Source organism: Frankliniella occidentalis, unplaced genomic scaffold, assembly GCF_000697945.3.
Source record: "Frankliniella occidentalis isolate FOCC.00 unplaced genomic scaffold, Focc_3.1 Scaffold78, whole genome shotgun sequence".
In the NCBI taxonomy this organism is placed as follows: Eukaryota; Metazoa; Arthropoda; class Insecta; order Thysanoptera; family Thripidae; genus Frankliniella; species Frankliniella occidentalis.
This window is the reverse complement of record NW_026267208.1, coordinates 18,811-43,779: the sequence shown is the minus strand read 5'-3', so window position 1 is coordinate 43,779 and position 24,969 is coordinate 18,811. Positions and strand designations below refer to the sequence as shown.

At 36.4% G+C, this 24,969-nt stretch overlaps 2 protein-coding genes across 12 annotated transcripts in view; one reads left to right on the top strand and one right to left on the bottom strand.

Moving 5' to 3' along the window:
* Window positions 1-22,059, top strand: part of LOC113214561 (piezo-type mechanosensitive ion channel component) — a 49,560-nt gene extending 27,501 nt beyond the window's left edge. For 3 of the 10 annotated variants that reach the window (XM_052268853.1, XM_052268854.1, XM_052268852.1), the window contains exons 3-51: window positions 631-723; window positions 826-945; window positions 1,032-1,283; window positions 1,386-1,632; window positions 1,723-1,882; window positions 2,358-2,474; window positions 3,487-3,522; window positions 4,234-4,396; window positions 4,480-4,586; window positions 4,665-4,931; window positions 5,020-5,149; window positions 5,232-5,431; window positions 5,517-5,665; window positions 5,751-5,894; window positions 6,011-6,156; window positions 6,298-6,440; window positions 6,521-6,697; window positions 6,796-6,925; window positions 7,030-7,220; window positions 7,314-7,515; window positions 7,593-7,688; window positions 7,771-7,936; window positions 8,031-8,216; window positions 8,308-8,495; window positions 8,572-8,722; window positions 8,841-9,004; window positions 12,534-12,664; window positions 13,203-13,442; window positions 14,604-14,724; window positions 14,809-14,972; window positions 15,060-15,148; window positions 15,477-15,557; window positions 15,901-15,984; window positions 16,539-16,800; window positions 16,890-17,065; window positions 17,171-17,279; window positions 17,370-17,502; window positions 17,584-17,842; window positions 17,939-18,086; window positions 18,167-18,381; window positions 18,464-18,622; window positions 18,709-18,835; window positions 18,912-19,159; window positions 19,236-19,417; window positions 19,499-19,653; window positions 19,737-19,887; window positions 19,974-20,196; window positions 20,286-20,406; window positions 20,487-22,059. In XM_052268853.1, the coding sequence (XP_052124813.1) occupies window positions 631-723; window positions 826-945; window positions 1,032-1,283; window positions 1,386-1,632; window positions 1,723-1,882; window positions 2,358-2,474; window positions 3,487-3,522; window positions 4,234-4,396; window positions 4,480-4,586; window positions 4,665-4,931; window positions 5,020-5,149; window positions 5,232-5,431; window positions 5,517-5,665; window positions 5,751-5,894; window positions 6,011-6,156; window positions 6,298-6,440; window positions 6,521-6,697; window positions 6,796-6,925; window positions 7,030-7,220; window positions 7,314-7,515; window positions 7,593-7,688; window positions 7,771-7,936; window positions 8,031-8,216; window positions 8,308-8,495; window positions 8,572-8,722; window positions 8,841-9,004; window positions 12,534-12,664; window positions 13,203-13,442; window positions 14,604-14,724; window positions 14,809-14,972; window positions 15,060-15,148; window positions 15,477-15,557; window positions 15,901-15,984; window positions 16,539-16,800; window positions 16,890-17,065; window positions 17,171-17,279; window positions 17,370-17,502; window positions 17,584-17,842; window positions 17,939-18,086; window positions 18,167-18,381; window positions 18,464-18,622; window positions 18,709-18,835; window positions 18,912-19,159; window positions 19,236-19,417; window positions 19,499-19,653; window positions 19,737-19,887; window positions 19,974-20,196; window positions 20,286-20,406; window positions 20,487-20,660 (7,877 nt within the window). In that variant the 3' untranslated portion in view covers window positions 20,661-22,059. The remainder of the gene's footprint in view (window positions 1-630; window positions 724-825; window positions 946-1,031; window positions 1,284-1,385; window positions 1,633-1,722; window positions 1,883-2,357; window positions 2,475-3,486; window positions 3,523-4,233; window positions 4,397-4,479; window positions 4,587-4,664; window positions 4,932-5,019; window positions 5,150-5,231; window positions 5,432-5,516; window positions 5,666-5,750; window positions 5,895-6,010; window positions 6,157-6,297; window positions 6,441-6,520; window positions 6,698-6,795; window positions 6,926-7,029; window positions 7,221-7,313; window positions 7,516-7,592; window positions 7,689-7,770; window positions 7,937-8,030; window positions 8,217-8,307; window positions 8,496-8,571; window positions 8,723-8,840; window positions 9,005-12,533; window positions 12,665-13,202; window positions 13,443-14,603; window positions 14,725-14,808; window positions 14,973-15,059; window positions 15,149-15,476; window positions 15,558-15,900; window positions 15,985-16,538; window positions 16,801-16,889; window positions 17,066-17,170; window positions 17,280-17,369; window positions 17,503-17,583; window positions 17,843-17,938; window positions 18,087-18,166; window positions 18,382-18,463; window positions 18,623-18,708; window positions 18,836-18,911; window positions 19,160-19,235; window positions 19,418-19,498; window positions 19,654-19,736; window positions 19,888-19,973; window positions 20,197-20,285; window positions 20,407-20,486) is intronic. The other 7 variants (XM_052268855.1, XM_052268857.1, XM_052268856.1 and 4 more) reach the window with 7 other exon arrangements.
* A 326-nt stretch (window positions 22,060-22,385) lies between these two features.
* LOC113214572 (exonuclease 3'-5' domain-containing protein 2) lies at window positions 22,386-24,969 on the bottom strand. Of its 2 annotated transcripts, XM_026433995.2 has the most exons (9): window positions 24,872-24,969; window positions 24,564-24,775; window positions 24,337-24,493; window positions 23,966-24,271; window positions 23,582-23,889; window positions 23,299-23,507; window positions 23,074-23,216; window positions 22,819-22,991; window positions 22,386-22,747 (listed from the first exon to the last, which is right to left on the bottom strand). In XM_026433995.2, the coding sequence occupies exons 2-9, from the start codon at window positions 24,767-24,769 to the stop codon at window positions 22,522-22,524; spliced, it is 1,728 nt and encodes a 575-aa protein (XP_026289780.1). In that variant the 5' UTR covers window positions 24,770-24,775; window positions 24,872-24,969; the 3' UTR covers window positions 22,386-22,521. The 2 variants fall into 2 exon arrangements, with proteins under 2 accessions (XP_026289780.1, XP_052124823.1); XM_052268863.1 differs by having other exon boundaries at window positions 24,564-24,963.

Sequence of the window (24,969 nt, the reverse complement as noted above, 5' to 3'; positions counted from 1 at the left end):
CACCCCGCCTTGCGGCCTTACTCTTCAGCTCCACGCATCACCACCACGCCCTGCTGTAAATTCTGCAGATGATGTGCCGTCCCTTGTTTCGATTGACAACCATAATGGTTATTTATTTTTTTCGCCTATGGCGTATATCTCTCCCGTATACCCTTTACATCCGCTCTCTGCCCGCTCGAGCGCGTGTCTCTTACCACTTCTCCCCTTAAGAGTGATGGCTGAATCACACAGTCGCGAGCGCCCGTTCGTTCTGGTACTTCCCCCTTTGGCAGTCTCTCACCCTCTTCTTTGACGTAGCCTCGCGAGGGGCGCTGCTGCCGTTATCGTTCCCTCGGGAAGATGAAGTGGCCGGCCCGGCGGGTAGAGAGGGTGGGGGGAGGGGGAGGGGCATCGTAAGGGCGTAAGGGGAAAATAGGAAACCGAAAAAAAGATGGAGAGTGAAAGGAAGGGGATGGGGGGGTAGGCGGCATCCGGCCCGCGCGGCTCATAACGTGGTGCGAATCGCAATGCGCCACCTAGACCTATGACTACTTGGCCGAAACACTCAATTCAACTTTCCTACATGTTACCTAATTATTCTCTTTATTATCATTTCTTTTTACTCATAGTGGATTATTGCCTTTGTTGCAGGTGTGGCTATACGGCAGGATGGGGTGTCATTTATCTATCTCATATTGCTGCTTTACCTCCCATTTGTTTCCCTTCCGACTTCAAGGGACGCCTGTAAGTGTTACTTATTACTTATTTCTTGATCTACATGTGTAGTTGTTTTCTTTCTGCATTTAGTTTGACCAAAACACTTTATTGATCATTTAAAATCTTTAGGTCATGCAGGACGTTACCTGAAGGGTGTTATAGCCACATCGGGGCTTGTGGCTTTAGGAAAATTAATTTTTCAAATTGTTCTTTTGAGCATGCCTCCATATGCCTCTTTCCTGCCAAAATGTAAGAACAGTAAGCTTGTGATTTTACACTTACTTACACTTATGAAGTTAATAATGTATAAATTTAAATTTATCCTCAATCCAAAGGTGAAGAATTAGAAGCTGCCCTTAGAATAGCTGGTTTGATACGCTTAGACAGTGTTGCTGCTGTTGATTGCATGAGATGGGTCCTACCTGAGGCGCTACTTCTTGCCTCATCCTTGTCTCTTTACATTGTATGTGCCAGACCAAAGAAAAAAGATATTGAAGAGTGCCATACGGATGTAACAAGGACAGACAGCAATACAGAAAGTCAAGATCCTGCCTTAAAGTCCAAGTTTAATTTCCTCACTGCCATTGGTAAGAAGTAAACAAATATGTTCCGTCTTATTTTTTTCATTGAGCCTTTGTTTAATCATCTTAATTAATTTGTTTGTCATTTTTTGAAACCATTTTTAATAGGGAAGTATGTTGTTCTGTGTGCATTTTGTGTCACGGGCGCAGTATGTCCCTCCGTCCTGAACATGGTTTATTACCTATCTTTTATTATTGCAACTACGTATTGGTCATGTTACAAACAGCTAGCAGGCAAATTTGCAGTTGTCTGTAGAGTTATACAAACATATGCTGCTTTGCATTTGTTGGTGCTGTTCTTAGTTCAAGTTCCATGGCCAGAGGATTGGTTTATGATTAGAGAAGACATTGGAAGGTATTTTACTTTTCTGTCATTACACTGTATTTTTTAAAATTTATAACATTTTATGCTATGCTCACAGGGTTTTCTGATGTTTTGTTCCAGATATCTTGCCTTAAAACCTGTTTACAAAACAAACTGCACTGATGATCCTCGTACTTTAATTAGCCAAAACCAGCACTGGAGCATTTATGCAAACCCTTTGGCTGTGCTCATCTTGTATTTCATACTAGGATATGAATATGCCCTCCTTAGAAGGCCTACGGTAAGATAATCTACCAAAATGTTATTATTTTTGGCATGTTTTCTGTCTACTTAAAATGGTGGTCTCCTAAAAAAAATCAGCATAGTATAGTACGCGTTCATCTATTTATTTTACACTGGTTACCATGAGCTATGGTTTTGTATGGCAATACAGTAGTAGGAAGTGGTATAGATAAAAAGTGCCTGGGATTTGCGGTTCATTCACCCTGCCAAAAGTTTGTGCTGCATGTTTTGTTTCTCCTAAGTCCCACTTTACTTTTCTGAGTAGTGTTCCAGATTACTTCTTACATCTTTAAAACTCTTAACAAAAAAAAAAAATCTAAACTGTTTGCCACTTATCTACCCTCAAAATAATTACTACTCTAGATGATAGTTTAGATGTTTGTCGTGTTTTTTGGTTCAATAGTCAGTTGAAACTGAGACCTATTTCTTGTTGGTGATGGTTCAGTGAATGTTGTGATTAACAATTCTTTCAGGACAAGGATTCAGCTAAAGCTGGTGGTATGAGTCGCCAACTCTCTCTGCGTCTGTCACAACAAAAACTGTTTCGAAACTCTACAAGCAGATGGCGCTCTGCCACCAGAAAAGTTCGTGTATGTAGTGGACTACAAGTTATATGTTCTAGAGCTTTTTTTGTGTTCAAATTTCTCAACTCTACTCTGTTGATTATAAAATTTTGAATTTTAATTTTTCAGTAAGCAGTATAAAAATGTATTCTTTTGTACGCTTTATGGCAAATTTCTAGCACAGTATTTTATTTTAGTGCACTTGCCAGTTGAAGCAGAGTAGCAATTGAAGTAAACATGTAATTTGATAGCTAAAACTCAGTTTCCAAGGGGTCCTTTTTTTAAAAAAAAAAAAAAAAAGCAGAAACTTTAAAGTTGCTTTTCAATACTGGTAAAACCTTGAGCAAAACCTTAATAACATTTCACCCATTTATCTTCATCTTTCTTGCTCTGGGCTCCCACAAGATTATACTCAGATGCTTTGGGATTACAATCACAATCACGCAGCAGGATCACTCCCCCCCCCCTCCCCCTCCCCCTTTAGTTTACACTATCACATACACACACACACACCAATGTGTTCTGCTAAGGTGTATCACAGCTCATGGAAAAAGCAACATCATGCCAACTGTAGTTGCTTTTCTTGGTAGATATTTAGTAGAAAAATATTCGTAGTAATTTTTTTTTTGTTGTTGTTTGTGGTTTTTTTAAACTTACAACTTTACTTTTTGAACCTCTCATGCAATTTTCTTGTTTTGATTTTACTTTGAACTTATTTTGGGCCTTGTTAGTTAAATTTTGAAAGGGCTAACATTCTTATGAATGAGTCTACTTTCTTGTAGTGATCTTATTGCAATTAAACGTCAAAGCTTTCAGTGTCAGTCACAATATTTTATGTCTTAAACCTCAATTATAGCTCAGCTTCAGTTATAGCATCATTGTCTCTTTAAGATTTAGACATAAATCAATTCTTAATAGCACCTCAAAGGATTGAATGTTTAAGACAGTGTTGATTGCATGAAAATTTTCATCTCTGCACTAATTTTCCTGCTTGCATTTAACACGCTTCTGTCTTGTTCTTTTTTCCATCTTCGTTTAGGCCCGAAGTATGCCCGAATGCCATGAGGAGACGCCTGTATGTATATATAGTTCTTTTTTTTCTTTAAAAGAAATAAAATGGGAAATCGTCAGTTTTAATATTTCATGCTTCATTTTTTTTAAACTTCATTGGGAATAAGTGTTTAAGGATATGTCTCGGGGGTGTGTTGTTTTTTTTTTTACGACCTTTCTGATGACTATGGGTGGCATTGGAATAGGAAATCATATGTAATTGAGTTTCCTATAACTGAAGAATGCAAGTGTACCTTATGTATTTTATTAGGAGAAAAAAATATCTCATTTTTAAGTCTTGTTAGATTTTACAGTTTTAATTTGATTTGTTTTGGTCTTAACCTCATGGTCTTTTTTCCCCCTCAATTTTTGCTTCACATATCGGAGGACTACAAACTGTTTGTAAGATTATTATTATCTTCTGCACTTTTTATTAGTAGTTTTTTTCCCACGGTTTTTCTTCTTTTTCTCTTTTTATATGAGAGTGACTCTTATTCCATACTTTTGTAGATTTCTGTAGTTTTGTGTGAATTTGATTTAATATAATTTGGGCTCTTGGAGTCAAAAGTAAACATAGTGTGCCTTAATAGACACTGCAAGTCTTCAGTTATGCTTCTGTCGCTTAGTTCTATTTTTTCCTCGTTAAATTGACAGTTCAGTTATTCAATATGCACCTTAGACGACCTCTTAATTTTTATACCCTGCTTACAATCCACTTTCTTTTCCTGCAAATCAGCTGATACAGGGTGCTATTCCGAACAAATACCAGACAACAAGAAGAGGACAAGGCAGTTCTCTTGATCTTGGAGCCATATCAGTAATTGACGGTGCCAGTGGACGAGAGAGAGCAGAGTCCATTCAACTTTTCCCAATTACTGATGCATCCAATTTAGAAAGAAGTAATTGCAACTGTTTAAATAACTTGTACAGCATTAATAATTTTATTTTCAAATGATGTATTTTATTTCAATTTTTGTCACAGGTGAGGATCTTGGCGATCATTGGCTTGATAAACTACTTGACTCTGTTGTTACTGTTTTCCAACTCATCATAAGATCATCTTACATTGTTACAAATATCATTATGATGGTAAACAAAAAAGAATGTCGGTTGCTTTTCTTTATTCATTTTTTTGTCTCTGCTAACTTTTTTCCCCCCCAATTCTAGACGTGGAGTATAACATATCACTCTTGGTTGACATTTTTTCTTCTCCTGTGGGCTTCAATCCTGTGGATGGTCCCAAATCAAAGAAGGTGGATGCTACATTGCTCACCTTTCCTTGTAACATATGCATTATTCCTTTTGATTGCTCAGTATGTTTACTCCCTTGATCTCACCGAGCTACCAGAAAATGTTAATTCTACTATTAATCTGAAGCAAATTGGTTTCGAGAAACCTATAAATGTGTCACCAAGCAAACCTGTTTTAATCAAGGTAAATCCATTCAACCTATTTCATGTACGTTATTGTATGCTATGATGTGTCATAATACCTCTGTATGTTTCATTGTTTTTAAATGCAGAGTTTGTATACTGTCATGTTTTGGATAACATTGCGTCAGTACATGCAAGAGAGGTGGCAAGCTAGAAACACTTCTGCTCTTGCTGACATGGCTGCCCCGTTACAAATAACTGTAACTACTGCCACCTCTGGTAAGTGTTGGGATTATGTAGTAATTGGTTTTCAATAGTTATAAATCAATCAATTAAAAAACAATATTTAAATTTTGTAAAGGAATGCAGTCTCCTCCACCTGCAGAAGCCCCTTCACCTTTTATGCGGCGTTTGGGGATTTACGTTAAGGAACTATTGACTAAGTTCTGGATCTGGGTTGTTGCCATAATGTTATTTGTCATTGGTATAACTGGTGACAAGATGACAGGATTCCGTATAGTGTATATGGGACTATTTCTTGTCTTCATCCTCACCTTCAAGGTACAGTGTGCTGCAACCATAGTTCTACCAAATTCAACATTCAATTCATGAGCCTCTGTTGATTTAATTTTTAACATACCTGCAGCTGTCATACAAAGCATGGAGAAGAATGCTGTATGGGTTCTGGCTAACTGTCATTGTCTTTTCAATGATAATCCTTGTGCTTATATATACGTACCAGTTTGACAACTTCAACACTTACTGGGATACCTATCTGGGTATTCCAGAGCAATTGTAAGTGCTTTGGTTAAATACTGTTTTTCTCCTTCAGTGCATTGTGTTTTTTCATTAATGAAAGTTTTTTCTTTAAATTTTCAAGGCAAGCAGATATTGGTTTGCAAAAATTCCACACAAAGGACTTGTTTGTCCGTTTAATAACACCCACATTCTTTGTAATTATAACAGCTATTCAAATGAATTACTTCCACAAAGATTTTCTGGCAATTTCTGACATCAAAAGCAGGTGCAGAGCATGTTCTTTTTGTAAAACATACTATCTATTCAAAATTGTAATTTTATGTTTCTAACAACTTTTCTGTGTCTATTTTTGCTCATGATGTTTGTTTTTTTCTCCCCCAGAGGCGTCAGCTTCTCGCAACAATCTAGAAGCAGAGCATCTCACAAATCAGATACTTCTTCTGAACCTGGAGCCCCAGCCCGAAGTGAAACTGATGGAGCTTCAACTGCCCCATCACAGCGCCGAGGAAAATTCCAAGTTTTGCGCCGTCAGTTTCTATTTTAACCTTATTAAAACCCTTGAAGTAACATATGTTGAGTACAACATCACCACACTTTTGGTGGTAATAGCAAGACTCAACATGATCTATCTGTCACCCAGTAATAAATTTTAATTTTAATATTTTCAGACATATCTTCGCTACGGGGGCGTAGGAGTCTGCAGCAAGGCATTCATCTCTTGAAGCAATTTATTGAGCTTGTCTGGTTGTTCCTTGAGCTACACATTTCCAAACTAATGCTTCTCACTGTGATGCTTCTCTGTATTGCTGTGGTAAGTGGTTTTAACTTTTCACTGAATTTGGTTTACTTAAAATCACTGGACCATAAAACAATTTTTTATTTTTTTTACAGCCTTGTGCTTTGCACTTTCCAATGGTTCTGTTGGTTGTGGTTTCTCTTGCTTTTAGTAGTAGAGCCCAAGAAATTGCCTGCAACATATGCTCTGTTTGGGTTGCTCTCTTGATGCTTGGAACTATGATTTACCAAATTGAATACATTGATATGAAGGTCTGGGATTATGAATGCATTGTAAGTATGGTATTTAAAGATAAAGGTTTAGGTTTTGCAGTTATTTATTGTAAATACCATATCTTTCTTGTGTGCTAACCTACTTTTGTGGTTTCCAGAGACACAAGTGGAATACATCATTAGGAGAAAAACAGGAGTTTAATATCACATTAAATAATGCTCTTTGGCTTGGATTTAGAAAAGCTGATTCTAAAGCCACATTGTCTGATGTAGTCAAGGGTTACATTGGTAAGTTAAAATTATCATTTACATCACAACTATCCTCTTTCTGGTTAATTAAACTGTATATTCCTATGATTTTATTTCTTTTATATTGGTTTTACAATTTCTAGGTGTTATTTTGGTTGCATCTTTTGTTACTGTTGTGAACATTCATCAAACATACAAGAGATCACTCAGAGGTCGCTCCATCAGTACACCTCAGTACATGTTTCCAAGGATTACAAGAGCAGATGCTGATAAAAATATTTTAAATTGTGTGAAGTACATTCTCAATTATGGTTTCTATCGTTTCGGTATAGAGGTAACTTGTTCTTCATCTTGTCACGGAACCAATCACCAATACCCCTTTTTCCAATTTCACTCTTTAGTTATAATTTTTTATTTCTTGTCATAGATCTGTATGGTCGCAATGGTTGCACTAATTGGGACCAGAGTTGATTTCTACGCTATGCTTCATGCTATCTGGCTCTTAGCTATGTTTGCAATGAAGAGAGAACGCATAGCTCGTTTGTGGACTCCATACATTTCTTTCATAATCATATGCCTTATCATTCAGTACATTATGGTGGTTGATGTCCCTCCATCACTCTGTGTTGGTTAGTATTTGTTGGAAAATACTCAGATCTTAATTCAAAAAACATATTTTCACCCATGGATCATTTTGCTGTTCCAGATTATCCATGGGATATGTCAGATATGTTAAAAGGCCTTCAAGAATGGATGTTTTTACCTGATCCCATAAACAAACCTGAGATTGGGAAAATAGCATGTAAGAAACCATGTCTTTTTGATTAATTAAGCAATTAAATTTTTGTTTGAGGCATCAATAACATTATTCATTCATTTTTTAGGTGATTTCATTCTTCTTATGTTTGTGTCTTGTCAAGGATTGGCTTTTAGAATTGAAAGAAAGTATCCAGATAATAGTTTCCCTGGTGGAAGTAATGCTAGTATTATTCATGAGTATGACAACAAAGATTTTGTCAACCCTGTTCCAGATTACATATCTTCCATAAGGTGAGTTTTTATTTGTTTTTGTTGTTTTGTTTGTTCTCTTGCTTATTATTTACAAACCAAGCTATTCATTATTATTTTAATATTTTCTGTTCAGATCATGGTTAGACGTTGTAAAACGTGGTGTCTTGTTGAGCATGATGTGGCTTACACTTGCCATCATGTTCCTTGCTGGAACAAATCGAGTTAACCTCTTCTCACTTGGATATCTCATAGGAGCATTTGTATTTCTCTGGATGGGCAGCGACTTGTATTTGCGGGATATACGAGTCATCCACAAATGGTACTTCCGTTAATTCATAATTCAAGCTTAACATTTTTCTTGCACATTTTGTAAAATTTTGTGTTTAACTTTGTGCTACTTTTTGTCACAGGTGGAATGCACTTCTTGGCTACAATGTGGCTGTCATTTTTCTGAAAACTCTTCTCCAAGTTATTGGCTGTATTTTTATGGAACAAGTACAGTCAAATGCATGTTGGTTTGTTCAGTTAATGGGCATTGCCTGCATCAGGAAATTCCATGGATTTGTTCCCACGTTTATTGGACGCCCTGAGGAATCTTGTAAACTAGAAAACTTAACTGAAAATATGAATTTATATTATCTGAATTTGTTAAATATGATTAGGGTTTCTTTCAGCAAATGGTTGTACTGTGCACCTAGAAAGCTATGGCCTGGCTTGGGATGGTGTGTGCTTTGGATTTTTGTTACTCCAAAGACGCCTCTTCCAATCTTATTACTTTTTCCACATTGTAGATGAAACAAAAGCAATGACTATCCTAGCATCAAGGTATAAAATAATGTGATTTACAATTATTGTTTTTTTTTTTTTTTTTTTTTTTTTTTTTGTTTCTTTAAAAAATATATTTTAATCTGTACTCTAATCTGTTCTGGATTCTCTTATTTAGAGGAGCAGAATTAATAGAGGAGTTAAGGCAAAAGCAAATTATGGAACAGATGGAAAGAGAGAATCAAATTCTTGAAAATATAAAGTTGAAAATGGAACGAATTAAAGCATCTCAGATGAAAGTTCAGGGGCCATCATATCGTGAGCCAAGCAGCCATTTCACTGGTACGTACTTCTTTCCGGAACAAGTTTTAATTAAAAGTTTCACTGAAATATGCAATTTGAGTGCAGTGGTATGTCTGTTTCTGTATAAATGATTGACTGCCCCCAAATATTTTTATTGTTTTTTTTTTTGTGTTTTTTTATCCTCAAATGTTTTGTGTGCAAGTATGGACTTTGTGTTTGCCTTGATTTTGTGTGTTTTCCCATCCTTATGACAGAGGGAGAACATGTTTTACTTTGTGTATTTAAATGTATTTTTTGTTGTTTTTTTTTTTTTGTTTTTTGTTTTGTTGACTTTATTACTAATATGGGTTACTTGTACTACTACGCCCATCGCTGCCTTCTTTTTCTTGTCTCTCTGTTCCAATGTTCTGTGGAATTCTACATGTTATTATTCTTAAAACATTTGTGTCTGTGAAAGGAGGAATTGCTGCGGCTTGTTTCCATTTTTAACGACCCAACATTTTGTTTAGCCCATATTTTAATAGGTTTCAATTTTGTGAAGTAAGCATAACTTTTCGTAGTCAAAGCACCTAGATGAAGGCGAATTTGGCAATAGCTGGAAACTATTTTGTGACCTTCTCAGTTCCTATAGACACCTGGCACCCCTGTGATAACTGCCATTCAAATCGTTTGCATCATCCCTTCATAAAGTAATTCGTTCCTCCTCACCCTACCCCGCCCCCGTCGCCACTCTGGTAGACTCAGCCGCAGCAGCTCCTTCGCCGCGCTCGTCGACGACCGGGTCTCCCGCAGGCTTTCACACGCCCGTTGACGATGAGGACGAAGACGACGAGGACCCCGCGCCGCTGACGCCGCGCACCGGGTCGCTGCTGCGCGCTCAGGCCCCGACCCCCTGCTCGGCCATCATGACCGCCGACGGCTACCTGGAGCCGCAGCGGGTGTCGTTCGGCAGCCCGCCGACGTCGGAGCTGTTGCCGCGGATCCCATCCCTCGACGACTCGTTCCCGGTCTTCTCTCCGCCTCCATATGGCGCCGTGGTGCCACACGCCAGGAGGCTGTCGAGCCTCGGGGGCAGCGGTGGCGCCTGGCGGCCTAGTCTGTCCTCGCCACGGCACTCCATCTCTCGGTCCTCGACGCACTCACACCACACATGTACGCATTGACCTGGGAAGGCGGTTTTTATATTCACATTGGAAGCTTGGTGTACAGCACTAAACATACTCTCTGATTGAATTTGGAAAAGATTTGGAGGGAGGTAGCTAGGGCTGGGTACGGAATATGTCCTCTTACTCTGAGACCTACAATTTATTTAATTTACTGTAGTTTAGTAAGAAGTGTGTCCACTAAGTCAGAAATTCTGTTACAAATACATCAATGGGGTGTAGCCACCTCAATTTCTTAAAAAGATATGCATAGTAGTGTGCAGTAATGTGTTCAATTACCAATCCGTTTTTCAGTTGGAGGTTGAAGAAACATTAATATTTGATAGTTTGGGATATGCGTTTTATAAGATTCCAGTGGTAAAAGTTTATTTTGCCTGGCCCAGTGTGTGAGCTTTATTGTTTTATTCTATTTTTATGCTCTTTTCTTGTTGCATTGTATGTAAAAATTAATCGACCTATTTATATTAGCAGTGATGGGCGCTACTGGCTGATAAATATTGCCTGCTTATTATGTACATTTGATGTCATTTCTTTAAAGCTTGAAGTTTTATGTTGTATATATATATATATATTTGTGGTTGTGTACAGACACAAATGTTCCCCATCCTTGTGTGGGTACCCTCCTGCTTTGTTGAAACATATCAAAATTGCTGTTTAAATGTGATTCTGGGTTTTTACCAGTTCCATCATCCTCTGTGTATAAGGGAGACAGCACATTGGATCAAACAACAGTTGTAAGGCGATCATACACTCATCGCAAGTAGTCCTCTCTATATAAAAATGTTCATAATCCGCTAAAGTGTATTTTTGATCTTGGGCTGCTTTTGAAACTGCTCAGGGCCATTAGTAGAGCATGTGCAGTTATGGCTAGCAGTCATAGAAGCTGCTTTCAAAGAATCTACCGTATACAGTATGGAGCAAATACCTTCACAAACTGTGCTGAGTTTTGTCTCAGAATTTTTAGTTTCAGCCCTGTTTTTCATTTAATGAATTGTTCTGCTTCATCTCAAGAACATGATTTCAAAATTACGTTTTGCAGTTGCTAATAATATTTTTTATATGTAAAACTGTAAGTTTTTTAAAAGTCTAGTTTCACTTTTTATCTGGGTTAATACTGTGGTCCATCCAGCCTGTCAAACTCATTTAATGCTCCTTTATTACCTATTTCTAATTTTGTTTATACATTCTCATTCTGGCATGTAACTGCTGTACATTGTAGGTAATATTTGCATTTGTAGAAATACTTGCATAAAGTTATATATGTTGACTGCCTTTTTTAAAATTTTTATTTTGGCAGAATATCTAAGTCAATTGCTAGAAATTAAAGTTTGACATGATGTCAGAGAGTGGAGACGCTGATCGCTGTGACTGCTGCATCACTGCTATGACACCTAATGAAGCTGGTAATTCTGTTCATTGGTAGTCTAGCATCAGCTGGAATATGTTCTTGTGATCTCATTGTCTAGAAGCTTTTCTCCAAGACTGTGACAATCTGTATCTTCACTCTTGATGATTTGCTTTTGCTTTTCCTTTAGCGTGGTGGAAGTTTAGTTTTCAGCTCCACAAGACGTTCAGGCGTTATGGTACCTTCCCGACTGCTAGTTGCTAACCAAGTGGTTGTTAGCTTCTGGTAAATGTTGCTGACTGGTCCTGCCAAAGGAAGCGGTAGTTTTTAGCTTAGTCTAATACTAATTGTTTTTGTCAGCACTATGTAAAAGTAGTCTCTAGTGTGAAAAATCCTCATGCATTGGCCCACTTGTTTCATTGCAAATTCACCTCTGCTGAATTTTTCAAATGTGAGGGCTTAGTACGTTATGGTTCCAAAAGTGAAATTTTCAACCAAAACCAAGCTTTTTTTACATAATTTTTTATAATTGCACTTTTTTTTACAGTTTGATTGCTTTTCATCTTGTATTTAATTTATATTTTCTAGTTTCTCTCTGCATCATGTTTTTGTTTTGCTCTTATGATTGTGTTTATGGCTCTGCATGTCCAATATATAACCACTGTAACCATTTCCTGGTAATCCTAATGCAAATAATATTTTAAAAAGTCAGTGTGAAATATTTAGTGGCATGCTTTTACGCATGTAGTCAACAGTTGTTTTTCTGTTGTTTATGGTTTCTTTTCGTCAAACTGTAAATATGTTAGCTTTTTCTGTTTTGTATTTCCAATTTACGCAAATTTATTTCTAACACCTCATGCTGTATGGCATTTTTGTGCCAACGTGAGAGATAACATACTTCCTTTTCATGTTAGATTATTGTTGCTTGATAGCACATGTGCAACTTTGAATTTACAGAAAAAATTTGCTGCATGTTCAATGTTTAGTTTGATATTGTCTTACCAACATTGAACATGCAATCCGTAGCAACTTACTCATACAGTGGTTTTTGCACTGACAGCTGTCCTATCTGGAGACTACTACATGTTTGAAGACATGCCAGAAGCTGATTTGGTTGATCCTACTGATGTGGGGCGCAAAGAAGATGATGAAGCTGAAGACAGATTAGCAGGTCAACTAACCATCAGCAAGGTAAGTTCTATGGTCAAGATATCCTAATGAAAGCTTGGGATTTGTGTTAAATGAAAGCACTCAATTGTTACCGTGCTGCATTGTACGTATTGTCATGCATTTGTCTTTGTGGGTCCTATTTTGTTCTCTCTGTTGTATCTTTTGCAACAGTATCGCGGTGTCCATTTATATGTGATTTGATGTACATTCGCCAGTAAATTGGATTTTACTATTCTTGGGACACATTTTTACGAGAACTTTTACCTATCTATAGTTGTTTGAGTATACCAGGATGCATGAAATATCATTCTGGGGCTTTGGGAAGCACTGCTTGGAATACAATGCACTACAAGTGTAAAGTCAATTTTATGTGTAACCAGGGTTGGCATGTCTTAAGACTAACCATCTGCTCGTTTCCATTTCCTAAATCATATCTAACTTCTGATCACATCCATCCCTTACTTAAAAACTGGCTGTTACCAGATCAGGGTGTTCACTAGTTGTGATTGTGAGGCACATCACATATATTAGCACAATGGAGTTTTTGGCTGCGTTACAGCTTTTCAGTGAGGCATTAAAGACCGACATCAAGCAGGCAGTTGACAAAGCTCACGCATCATCAGCAACTGGCACACTTCAGAAAAGGGCCTCCTTCACCACAGCGGATTCTGAGCTTAGCTGTGGCAGTCGTGGAACAAGAAGAAGCAGTCGCAGGAGCAGCCAGAGAAGTGCTGGTTTAGCTGGTCCGGATACTATGCCTACAACTGCCACTACCACGTCATCTGCGCATCTGAGTCCGGTATGATATTAGTCATTCAATTTCATTTTGCTACGTGAATAAATAATGATCTTTCAGGATTTCATGTGCTGATTTACCACAGCATTTGGTAAGTTCTTCAGCCTGTTTTCATTCAAAGGAAACCATTGAAAGTGTGTTAGTTTTTATTATTGTGTGTTTAGGAAAACGCACTAGGTATTTCATTCATAGAAAAGAAAGGGTCCATAAAGTTTTTGTTTTTAATCTTCTGTTTATTTCTCAAAAATTTGATGCTTGCTTTTATTAGCAAGCACTACGTGGGGGGATGATCCAGGGCATGTTGAAGGAATTGATTCCATTCAGTCTCTTCTTTGCACCTTCATTAATCTGTCTTAATGTGGTAAAAATATGTGAATTACTCAGTATTTACTGTAGCATGAAGGGGAGCTACACTACATTCTTGTTCCTTATTTAACCATCTCCGCTGATTCAATATGAGCTAGTGGTGACTCTCGTTGTACAGCCCGTTCATCGTTATGTGACATGTCTTCTGATATTCACAGTTCATTTTTTTTGTTGGAAACCTACTCTAGTGTGCATTAAAAAGTCCATTACATGTTTACAACCTGAAGAGAAATCTGTTTTTGTTGTTTGGGTGTGTGTTGGACTTTTGTGGAATTGTTTTGCTAGCTTGATTGTTTGTGGTGGATGCCTGTGCATTGTTTATGCTCCCTATAATTTTTATCTTATACCTTGTCTTGTATAGCATAACAAAATCCTGTTAAGTAACATGGATGATTAAATAATCCCCTTCCTTTTTTCTTCTATTTAGCAAATGATACTCCTTTTTTTTTTTTTTTTTTTTAATTTTTATTTTAACGTTTTTCAATTTTTATACAAAATCTATGTAATGTGAAAGTAGTTACCATGTTTGTTCGATTTTAAATCGCTCGCACCTTTTTTCCCGGTTTTGAAATCCGAAATTCTAGGTGTGGCCTAGAATTAAGTACACGTTTAGCAGGGATCTTATAGGATTCTTTCCTGTAAAACCTCTGCAAAATTTGGAGTGTGGTCTTAAGTCGCGTGCGGCTTAGAATCGTATAAATATGGTACTCCAGATCCCAGATGTGATATGATACTCTGTACTCCATTCTTATTATTTTATATAATATTTATTGTACGTCACCTATCTTGATTTTATAGGATGGTGCAGTCCTCCCTCAAGATGCTAGGGATGGAGAGGATCCAGGAGATCAAAAACCATTGGTTTCCTCAGAGCATGGTTCCAGTTCAGACGGAGAGGAGTTAGAAGCTGATGAAGTTGGTATGTCATACGGTCATCTCCCTGTAATATTCTCACTCTCTCTTATGTACATACCCTAAGACATATTCTTTCCCTATTAATAAGAAGTAAGACAGGAATCTTGGCTGAGTAAAATAAGCCAACTACTCCACTTTTTGATTGTATCCTTAAACTCCATCATGGTATCCCTGACTCGATGGTTAAATACATTCTCTCGAGATTACCGCTATGTGTCAAGAGTACTTGCAGTTGAAAAGAAACTTCTTAAGGTAAAAATAAATAACAATTACCAACAAAATTTGCATTTTCCCCTCTAATTTTAGGTTTTTATAATAACTGTTCCTTGTCTATTTTAGGAAGAACCTGATTTTGGAGAAGGTAAACGTGTCGGCCTTGCAAAAATGTGGCAACCTTCACCACAAGCACTTCAAGTTCATCGTTCTAGGTATGTCTTTTTCTTTCTACTACTTTCTACTAATTAATCAGATTTTATTTTCAAGTCTATTATGACACAATTTGGTTAGTGGGGCTTTATTTATTACCTGTTTGAATACTCCGGTGTAAAATCAGAAATGGGAAGTCCTGAAAGTGTCAGGGTGGGTGTTGGTCTCATCGGTCTCATCTTGTCCATGCTGACTGCATCATGCATGTTTTGCAGTGAACGAAAAGTTATTAAGAGCTGTGGCTTAAACTTTGGTGTTTCCGTTATTATTAGTAGTACCTACTTTAGGTGTGGAAAAGATTGCATGTATGTTTATTTAATTACTTCTCAGGGAGGAGATGCTTTCCACTAACCTTCCCCAACGTGCTGCAGTTGGCCAATCTAATAGTGACATGAATCGGCTCCATGTAAGGTGAGGGGTCGCAGAAATGTCATATGGAATGCTTGTATGTGCAGACTTGTGTTTCTGGTAGTTTTGCTCTTGAAGTATTGTTTTAAATTATATAAATTAAAATTTCTTGAAGTTTGGCATTCAAAAATAAGAATAATAGAGTAGCTTATTACTCAAACAACCTTGTGAAACCTCTGCTTTTAGGTGTGGGTTTAGGCTTTAAATATAGTAATATAAAAATTGCATGCTTATAAACCATACTATGTTATGCAATTTGTTGCTAGTTATGGCTCTAAACGCTAGATCTAGATTTATTTGTTAAATTTAAATTGTATTTTTAGAGTTTTCCTCACCCACTTTGCAGGCAGCTTAAGACTGCGCTCTGTCTACCTTCTATTCGAGTCCTTGCTCCTAGTCTTGAAGTGGGACTAGATGAATGTGTAGAGAGGTATGATGTTTCTGGATTTGTGTGAACCTGTTTTTTTTTTTGTTTTTTTTTGTTTTTGTTGTTTTCTCTTTCTCAATTTTTCTGGTTTTTCTGTCTTATATTGATTGTATAACTCAAATCAAGTACCATTTGACCATTAATTGCTCTGGTACATATGTTATGATTTCTCATTCCTCATTATTACTAATAGAGAAAACACTCTTAAACTTTTCTAATTTTTATGTACAGTTTTAATTACCACTAAAACTTTTGTGCTGTATTCTTTCTTACATAGTCGCATGATTGCATTTCATATGCCACAAACTTGCTTGGTCTTCGTGTGTTGTGTGTTTTCTACTGAGCTTGCCTGTGCAATAAAATATTGCTGACGCATTGTTTTGCTTGTGATGTATAAAATAGATCTTTCTCATCTGTGTAATGCTACCAGTTTATCTTGAAAGGTTTATAAATGCATTTAAAACTTGCCATTTTAAAAAATTGAAACAATAGCTTTTATAACTTTTTGAAGTCACATTTTTATGGAGCTTTGACTAATTTCTTTTTGTACTTTGCAGCAATGTTTCACCCGCAAGTAGCAGTCCTCAGGCTGGACTCAGTTCTGCAGAGCAACCACCGGTTGTCCAACTTCTTCTTGCAGTGTGGTACACAATAGTTTCGCACTCTGACCTGGCCTGTTTCTTTATGATATTCTTGCATCAAATGAAGTCTGCTACAATTTTGTCCATTCCCCTACCACTCATGGTTTTCTTGTGGGGTACCCTTACTGTTCCACGACCTTCGACAACCTTTTGGGTGGTCATCATTGCTTATACTGAGGTTGGCTTACTAGTACTATATTTTATACTGTTAGTGATGTTTTAATGGTTCTTGAATGTAGCTGATAAATGGTGTTTCTTGTTTACCAGGTTATGGTGGTTATAAAGTGTATGTTCCAATTTGATTTATTACCTTGGAATCATGAGGATAATGTCCCCTCCAATACAAAGAACCCATTCTGGCCGCCAAGGATAATAGGCATAGAGAAAAAGCCAAATTATGCTGTCTTTGATCTATCTTTATTGCTGGTTCTCTTTTTCCACAGGTAATTTGCTTAACATCCTTAATATAATAGATAAAGTATCTTGGTATTTCTATTTGAGAATTATCTTAAGTTATACTCCTTATATGTATATTTTTCTTACGCTAGATTTATGTTAAAATCTCTGGGACTCTGGAAATCCCTTTATGAAGATGATTCTACCTACCCACAAGACAATGATCATTTTGAGTTTGTTCAAGAGAGTAGCAGTGAAGAGGTGAGAAAATCCTCTCCCTGTATTAGAAAGCTTATTTTCAGATACTAAAGTTTGATCTTAATTAATAATTTAATTTTCACTTTTCTTCAGAGAAAAAGCAAGCAAGAAGAACATGACAAGAAGAGGGATGATAAAATAGCTAGTGAAAGTGCTGATTCTGTGCACACCACCCACAGTGACCCTGGAGTACGGCGCGTTTCAATCTACGAACCTGGAATGCAATGTTGGTTGATTATTATATTTTCCTTTAGTCAATCAGTTGGGTTTTATCTGTTTTATGTGTGCATTATATTCTATGTCTCAGTGACTCATCGAGGGTCCCTCAAAACCTTCACATTATCTGATGGGCGCAGAATAAGTATGATTAGACCATCATGGTTGGAGGATGGAGATCGACAAAGAGGAATACTTACTGATACAAATCAAGAAGTACTAGTTGATGGTTCGGTTCTTGATGGAATGGTGATGAGCCCTGTGGAATCGAATCAAAGCAAACAAATTGTTGTTGCCAAAACCTTCAGGGAAAACGCCATGGACAGATTTCCTTCTATCTTGAAATTGACGTAAGAAAATATTTAAACATATCTAATTGTAACATCACTGTTGTGCTTAAGTTGTATGGTAAATTTCATTCAATTTGAAAAAATTATCTATTGAAGGTGGAAGAGGTACATGACCTCCATGAGAACATTTTTTAAACTGCTTCTGGATCCAGGATCAAGAGTAAATGCTGATGTTTATGCTTACATGTTCATGTGTGATTTCTTCAATTTTATGGTCGTGATATTTGGTTTTTCTGCTTTTGGTGTAAGTATTTAAAAACCAAACAATGTTTGCTCATAATAATCATAATTGTACCTAGTTTTATTTTTTGTTTGTGTGTTTAGTCAGCAGCTGGCGGTGGTAGTGTTTCTGAATACTTTGAAGAGAACAAAGTTCCTGTGCCATTTTTGGTGATGTTAATTCTTCAATTTGCCTTGATTATCATTGACCGAACTCTGTACTTACGGAAATATATTCTTGGAAAGATTATTTTCCAATGTGGTCTTGTAGTTGGGATCCACATATGGATGTTTTTCATTTTACCTGGCGTAACTGAAAGGTACATTGTTTTTTTTGTTTTTCATTTTCTATTCAAATTCTTCTTTTCCAATATTCCTGTTCTTCAATTTCTTATTTTTCAGAAAATTCAACGAAACCCTTCCACCCCAGATGTGGTATGTTGTGAAGTGTTTTTATCTCTTGTTATCAGCCTACCAAATTAGATCAGGGTACCCAACTCGCATCCTGGGAAATTTCTTGTGTAAAGCTTATAACTATCTCAACATGTATCTTTTCAAAGTGTGAGTAAAGTTTTGGTGCCTTTGAATTATTATTATTATTTTGTTTTCTGTTGATGTTCAACTTTATATTTTTCTGTGCACTACAGGTTTATGACAATACCTTTTGTCTTTGAGCTCCGCGCTATAATGGACTGGATGTGGACTGATACATCAATGTCATTGATGGAATGGTTAAAAATGGAAGACATATTTTCCCAGCTATTCCAGCTTAAGGTAAATTGAATGTTGCATGTAAAGGAATAAAACTTCGTTTTCATGGGATCATTAACTTTTTCTTCTGTTTGTGTAGTGTGAAAGACGGGCTCAGACTGAATATCCACAGCCGAGGGGAGTCCGCAAAAATGTAATAGTTAAATACCTTGTTGGTGGTCTTGGTCTACTGTTTATAATAGCTATCATTTGGTTCCCACTGGTGCTATTTGCCTTGGGGAATACTGTTGGTAGCCCTAATTTGCCTCTGAAAATGACATTGCGGATGCGACTTGGTCATTTTGAGCCAATTTATGACATAGCAGCCGAAGGAAACCAAATAAGAGAGTAAGACCCACAAAATTCTTTACTCATTTTCCTCCGATTTCCCTATACAATTCTAGTAAATTTCAATTTTATTTAGGTACAATGAGAATCAATGGCGCATTCTCAATGGTGTTTATCGACAGTATCAATCAGCTCAGAATTTCTTGTCTAACTATGACAACCAAGCTGTTGCAATGATCCTGTTCAATATTCACTCTGGAAGCCTATGGACAATAACTCCCCCAGACTTAATCAAATTGAGAGAAGAAGTTGCATCAGGTACATAGTTTGTAGTGTACTTTCTAAGATATTCTTTTCATAGATTCCTAATTTGAGCATCTGTTTACATCTACTTTACAGACATGCCTTTTAATGTCACAATTGATTGGCGAGTGGAACGGCGCCAAAGCAGTCCTGAAGATAAAGGATATTCAGAGGGGACTCACACAATTCATTTGCCAGCAATAGATCCCAAGTCAGGGAACAGGAATACTGTTCGTCAAAATTTACAGACGGTAAAACTACTTGTTTATTTCTGTCAACATATATTTAAATAAGAAACTGTGTTTTAAATTGCTGTTTTTCCTATTATTTGCAGGTGCTGGAAGCCACAATAAATAATACTTCCCCAATGGTTGGAAACAGCTCATCAGAAAGTATTTCTATTGTTATTCCCAATCTCTTACCCAAATTGATCAAAGTAAACAGCAATGGAGCCAATCCAATTTTGCAATTACTTCCTGGCAAAGGTATGAAGGCCCACACTGGAATGTGTATAATGTGTTTATTTTATAGTACTGTAAAACACATGTCTTTGTATAAATTTTCTTTGCAGATGCTGACACTCAGTACCGAGATGTAATCCTTAAAATGAATTACGGTAGCTCTACCCTAAAGTGGTGGACAGTCCTGGAAGATTGTAATGACCAAACATTCCAAGAGATTATCAAAAATATTCCTTCAGCTGGTTCAGAGTCTAATTGTAATCAAACACTCTTGATTTATACATTCAATGACAAAACCTTCCCTGCTACGCTGAGTATGTTCTCTGGAAAAGGGTAAGGGAAAACATTTAATGTTTAGTTTGATGATTTTTTTGTTTTGTTCTGAACCTGCTTAACAGTTTTTCTCCTACATTCATTCTTAGCATTATTGGATTGTATGCTTCATTTGTGTTGGTGGCTAGTCAGTTTGTACGATCCTTCTTCAGTAACTTGGCTTCCAAAATTATGTTTGAAGACTTGCCAAATGTTGACCGCATTCTTCAAGTAAGTAATTTTGTTTTCTGTAGTTTTGTTAAGTTTATCTAATAGATGTCATTGCTAATTAATTCATTTCTTCTGTCCAGCTATGTCTCGACATATACCTTGTGCGAGAAAGTGGAGAGCTGGATTTGGAAGAGGACTTGTTTGCTAAGCTAGTCTTCTTGTATAGATCTCCAGAAACTATGATAGAATGGACAAGAGAACGGAAAGAAGGTGATGATAGAGACTCACCCGAAGCGTCAATTGCTCAAGAGTAATCTGTCAAAGATTAGTTCTGAATTCAATTTTAAGGCATTAATGTGCTTTGAATACCAGTGATACTCAAATCATTTGAATTATTTGTGTGAAAACTAGTCGATACTGTTCTCTATTGCACATATCTCAAAGATGTCTTTGAACAGCTCTTAGTTTTCTATGTTTTTCATTCCCTTAGACTTATTTCAATGAGTTGTGGTGTGAAAGTGGTATATAGTTTTATATCCATCCAGTGAACTTTGCTCTTAATTTTGTTTAATGTACTGTACCTGTTAAAACTTCTTTTAAGACGTATGTAATTGTAATTATTCTTGTGATTGAATTTTGCATTGTTCAGTGGGCATCTGAAAGATATTGTAAAACTTTTATGAATAACTCTTTTCCCAACTCTTCTTTGGTTATCAATGTTTTTAGGTTGTGAATTACCCATTTAGACCCCTGGACTTCTTTAGAAATTTGTTTTCTTGGCATATCACTTAGCAACTACTTACCTTCCACAGGGTAAGAGGAATTTGGTGGCTTGGCAGGGTTTACTGGTTCATTTTATTGTTAAAGGGAACAAGACCAGGAACGGTGCTAGTCTTCTATTCTTATATCTGTCTATGGCTCAAGGGCTTTAAAATGTGTTCTTAATCTTTTCCAGACTTTGCAAATTTTACACTTGAATCAAAGCCATCACAAAGATTTCCTAATAGTGGAAAATTTGTTTTAACTTTTTATATTATAATTTTAACTGTACCTTGGGTATTGTAAAACTTTTCTCACAATTGTACAACTTATAATTATTTTCCAAAGTTTGTATTTTACCAAATACAAGAATGTTTTGGTCATGGTGGTTTTAAAACTTCACATACCTTACCTTTTTCAAGTAATTAATGCCAGATTCTTTGCTGTGCCCAATCTTTTTACTTTGATGTATAATGTAAGTGGCCAGATTTGTTGGGGATCCAAATTAGAAATGAAATTAACTGTATTTAATGAAATTCTAGATTATTGTGTTTTTAATGGTAAGACTGATTTTCCTCCTGTTATGCTAATCACCTCATTGAATGTTTGTGTACTCTGAAACATTCACATTTTTTGTTTCATTTTAAAGTACATATCATTTCATTGTCATTACATTGTACGCAATTTTAACTGTTGTAGTGTAGCATATCTTTTTGTTGTTGTTTTTTTATCTTTTCAGCTGGATTCTGCAGATCTTTGTCATTTTTACTGACATGTGTTTTTTAAATATTCTGTATGTTATCTTGCTAATGCAGCATACAGAAATAAATCAGCCTAATCTTTGAATCATATCTTAAGCAAATTATATTTTAAAAGCAGAATACTCAAATCCAGTTTGTAAAAAAATCTTTGTACCTATATTAGTGTTGAATAAAACATCATTTTAGACAGAAATTATTCATGATTCATTCTAGGATTTAATTTCAGGAATTCCAGGAATTCTATTAACTAATGTAAGAAAGATCTCATCAAATTACAGTCAAACCCTGTCATAGCGTCGCACCTCGGGGAAGTAAAATCGCGACGTCATAAGCGGGAAAACGTTATAAGCGGGTTAATTTTGCATGGAAACTTGGATTTTGGTTCTAGGAAATCGCGACGTTATAAGCGGGTAAACACTATATCCGTAAACGTTATAACAGGGTTTAACTACATTTTCTGACCCTAGACCAGTCATCCAAGCAAGGTCAGTTGATTTTGTAGTGTAGGCTTCAAGTAACTATGGTAATTTCTTACATTTATTAAAAGATATCTCACATATTCCACATCCTTAAATTGTATCTTTCTAGCTACATTTGCATAATTTGTTCAATCTATGTCTATGAGAGTCGTTTGTCTTCCGTTGTCATTCTTGATTTAGACAAATTTAATTTTATCAAGGAATTCAGAATCAAAATAGAATTCCTTATCATTCTCATGATAGTGATCGACTGACCACAAAGGGGGCAGGTACTTTGGTTCCATAACATTGAGAAAATGTTCTCTCCACATTTTCTCAAGTTGCATCAGTCCTCTTACACCTTCCTTGGCAAAATGTTCAACAACAGCAAGGCCGTGTGGGGTATAACCCTGGTTTTCAATCCTGTTATAAAAATAATCCTGTTTTAAAGGTGTAACAAACCAAATTTTAGTGAAGTAATGACGGCTACTTACTTTATGTCTATGTCTTTTAGACTATTTAGAAGATCTGGAGTGAGATCAGCTTGCAAAACATCTGAGAGCATATCAGTTAATTCCTTACGTCGTTTTTCTGGCAATTTATTTGACTTATTTAACAAAGCTCTAACTGCTGAGCGAATAGATTTACTCGTCCTGTCTTCTGTAACCTACAATATTTTAGAAAAGGAGTGACAATGATTAAAATCTAAATTTAACAAATCAAATAATATGATTGCAGACCGTACCAACCTTTACATTCTCATCTGTTGCAAGTGGAGCATTACAAATCCGTGAAAGCTCTACTCTCATGCTGTGGTCTGACACATTACTTCGAACATGACAATTTGTACATAAGAGAAGAATATCATGGCACTGATGTGACTTCATGCATTCTAGAAAATAAAATGAAACAATAAAATTGTGTTTCATATACATTAGGAGGGACACAGTTTTGTAAATGGAATCAACAGACACCTGGAAAGTGTTTGCGGTATTCATGAGGGACAATTTTCTTGCGCACGTAACTTTCTTTCCTCCCACAGGCAACACACTGATTCTTTTTTGCAAAAGTATAGTATTCTGCTGAAGTTCCATTAAGACTACGGTTTACAGCTGGTTGAAAATTTAGTTGTATTTTCAGAGGTTCTGTATCAACTATAGTTGCCAGACCTTTAGAGACATACCTATAATAAGAAGGCAATAGATCAGGTAGAGAAAACAAATTCTAATTACCACGTAAATTTTCCAAAGATGGTACCATTCTGCCTTTTTGAAATCACACGTGCAAAGGATAGCACCATCCGGTGCAAGCATGTATGCATTATCATACAATGGTGTTTTACGATATGGAATTGACATGTATGATCTCTTGCCCTGTAATGTTGGATTTGTGGCATGGGGCTGGCCTGACTGGTCTCTGTTCAGTGGAAATATCGAGTTCTGCGAAGGTGCTACAGTCTGCTGAATTTTCTTCTTGTCTACAAAACGAATGTCCACCAAAGGTGCACAATGGTCATGAATCTTTTTCCACTGTTCCTCTTTAGAGCTGAAAAAAGGAACTTTCACCTGTGATAAAATAAGTTATTGATGAAAATAAAAATAAAATAAAATTAGTGCAAGTGCAAGTGTAGGTAAAACAAACCTTTTTATCAATTAATTTGTTGAATGCCAGAAGGGATGCAAGAGCATCATTTGCAGCATATTCCTGTTGTTCTTTAGTCAGTTCCTTGGCCTCCCAATTAGACACACGCACTTCAAAGTTCTTGGGTAATTTGACATCTAACTCCGTAAAAACTATTGAAGCAAGGCCACCAACAACTTCTTTCTCAACTAAATGTCTAATGTCATAAGTACCAGTTACATTTATTCCATAATCATTAAGTAGATATTTTGCATCATGAAATGGATCTACACCAACTTTTAAAATGGTTGTATCCTCTAAAAGTTCCTGCGAATAATAAAACAATTTTAGTGTTTTGATTAGCAAGAATAAAGTATGCAATAAAATTCTACCTGCAGAGGGGCAGGCACGGAGGAATAAAAATGAATTTGAAAAAGTCCACAACGTCCTTCCCGTGTGGCAAGTTGAACCAATGCAACTGGATGCCGTACATTTTCTACTTTGACCCACTCACAATCAAAGCCAAGGACTTTCGAAAATTCAATATCCCTGTAAAGACAAGAAAAAAACATAAAATATCGAGATTCATAGACAAGTTTATCAAAAAAATACTACTAACTTCTTTAAATCGTTGACTAGCGTAATACATTGACTCTCATTGCTGGCAACATTTACGGTCATTTTCCATGATGGCCCTTTGGAGGTACTAAGAAATCTACGTAATAATTTTGAACAGCTTCTACTGGTGTAAAATGCTAAGCCCAAACCCGTTATTCCTGTCATCACTGCCAAAGCTGTTTTACTTCTGCTTCCAAGTCCTGCCATGTTAACCTATGAATTCACAATGTTCGAGAAAGGGACAACAGAACTAACATGTTATGATTTGCCAAGTTCAAATATATAATCCGTGAAAATTTTGATACAGACAGTGATTTCTTATCTGATGACAAACGACAATAATGTCACAAAAGAGCTCAAGCGTCTTATTAAAATGACACACGTAAGGTGAAGAAGATAAAGGACAA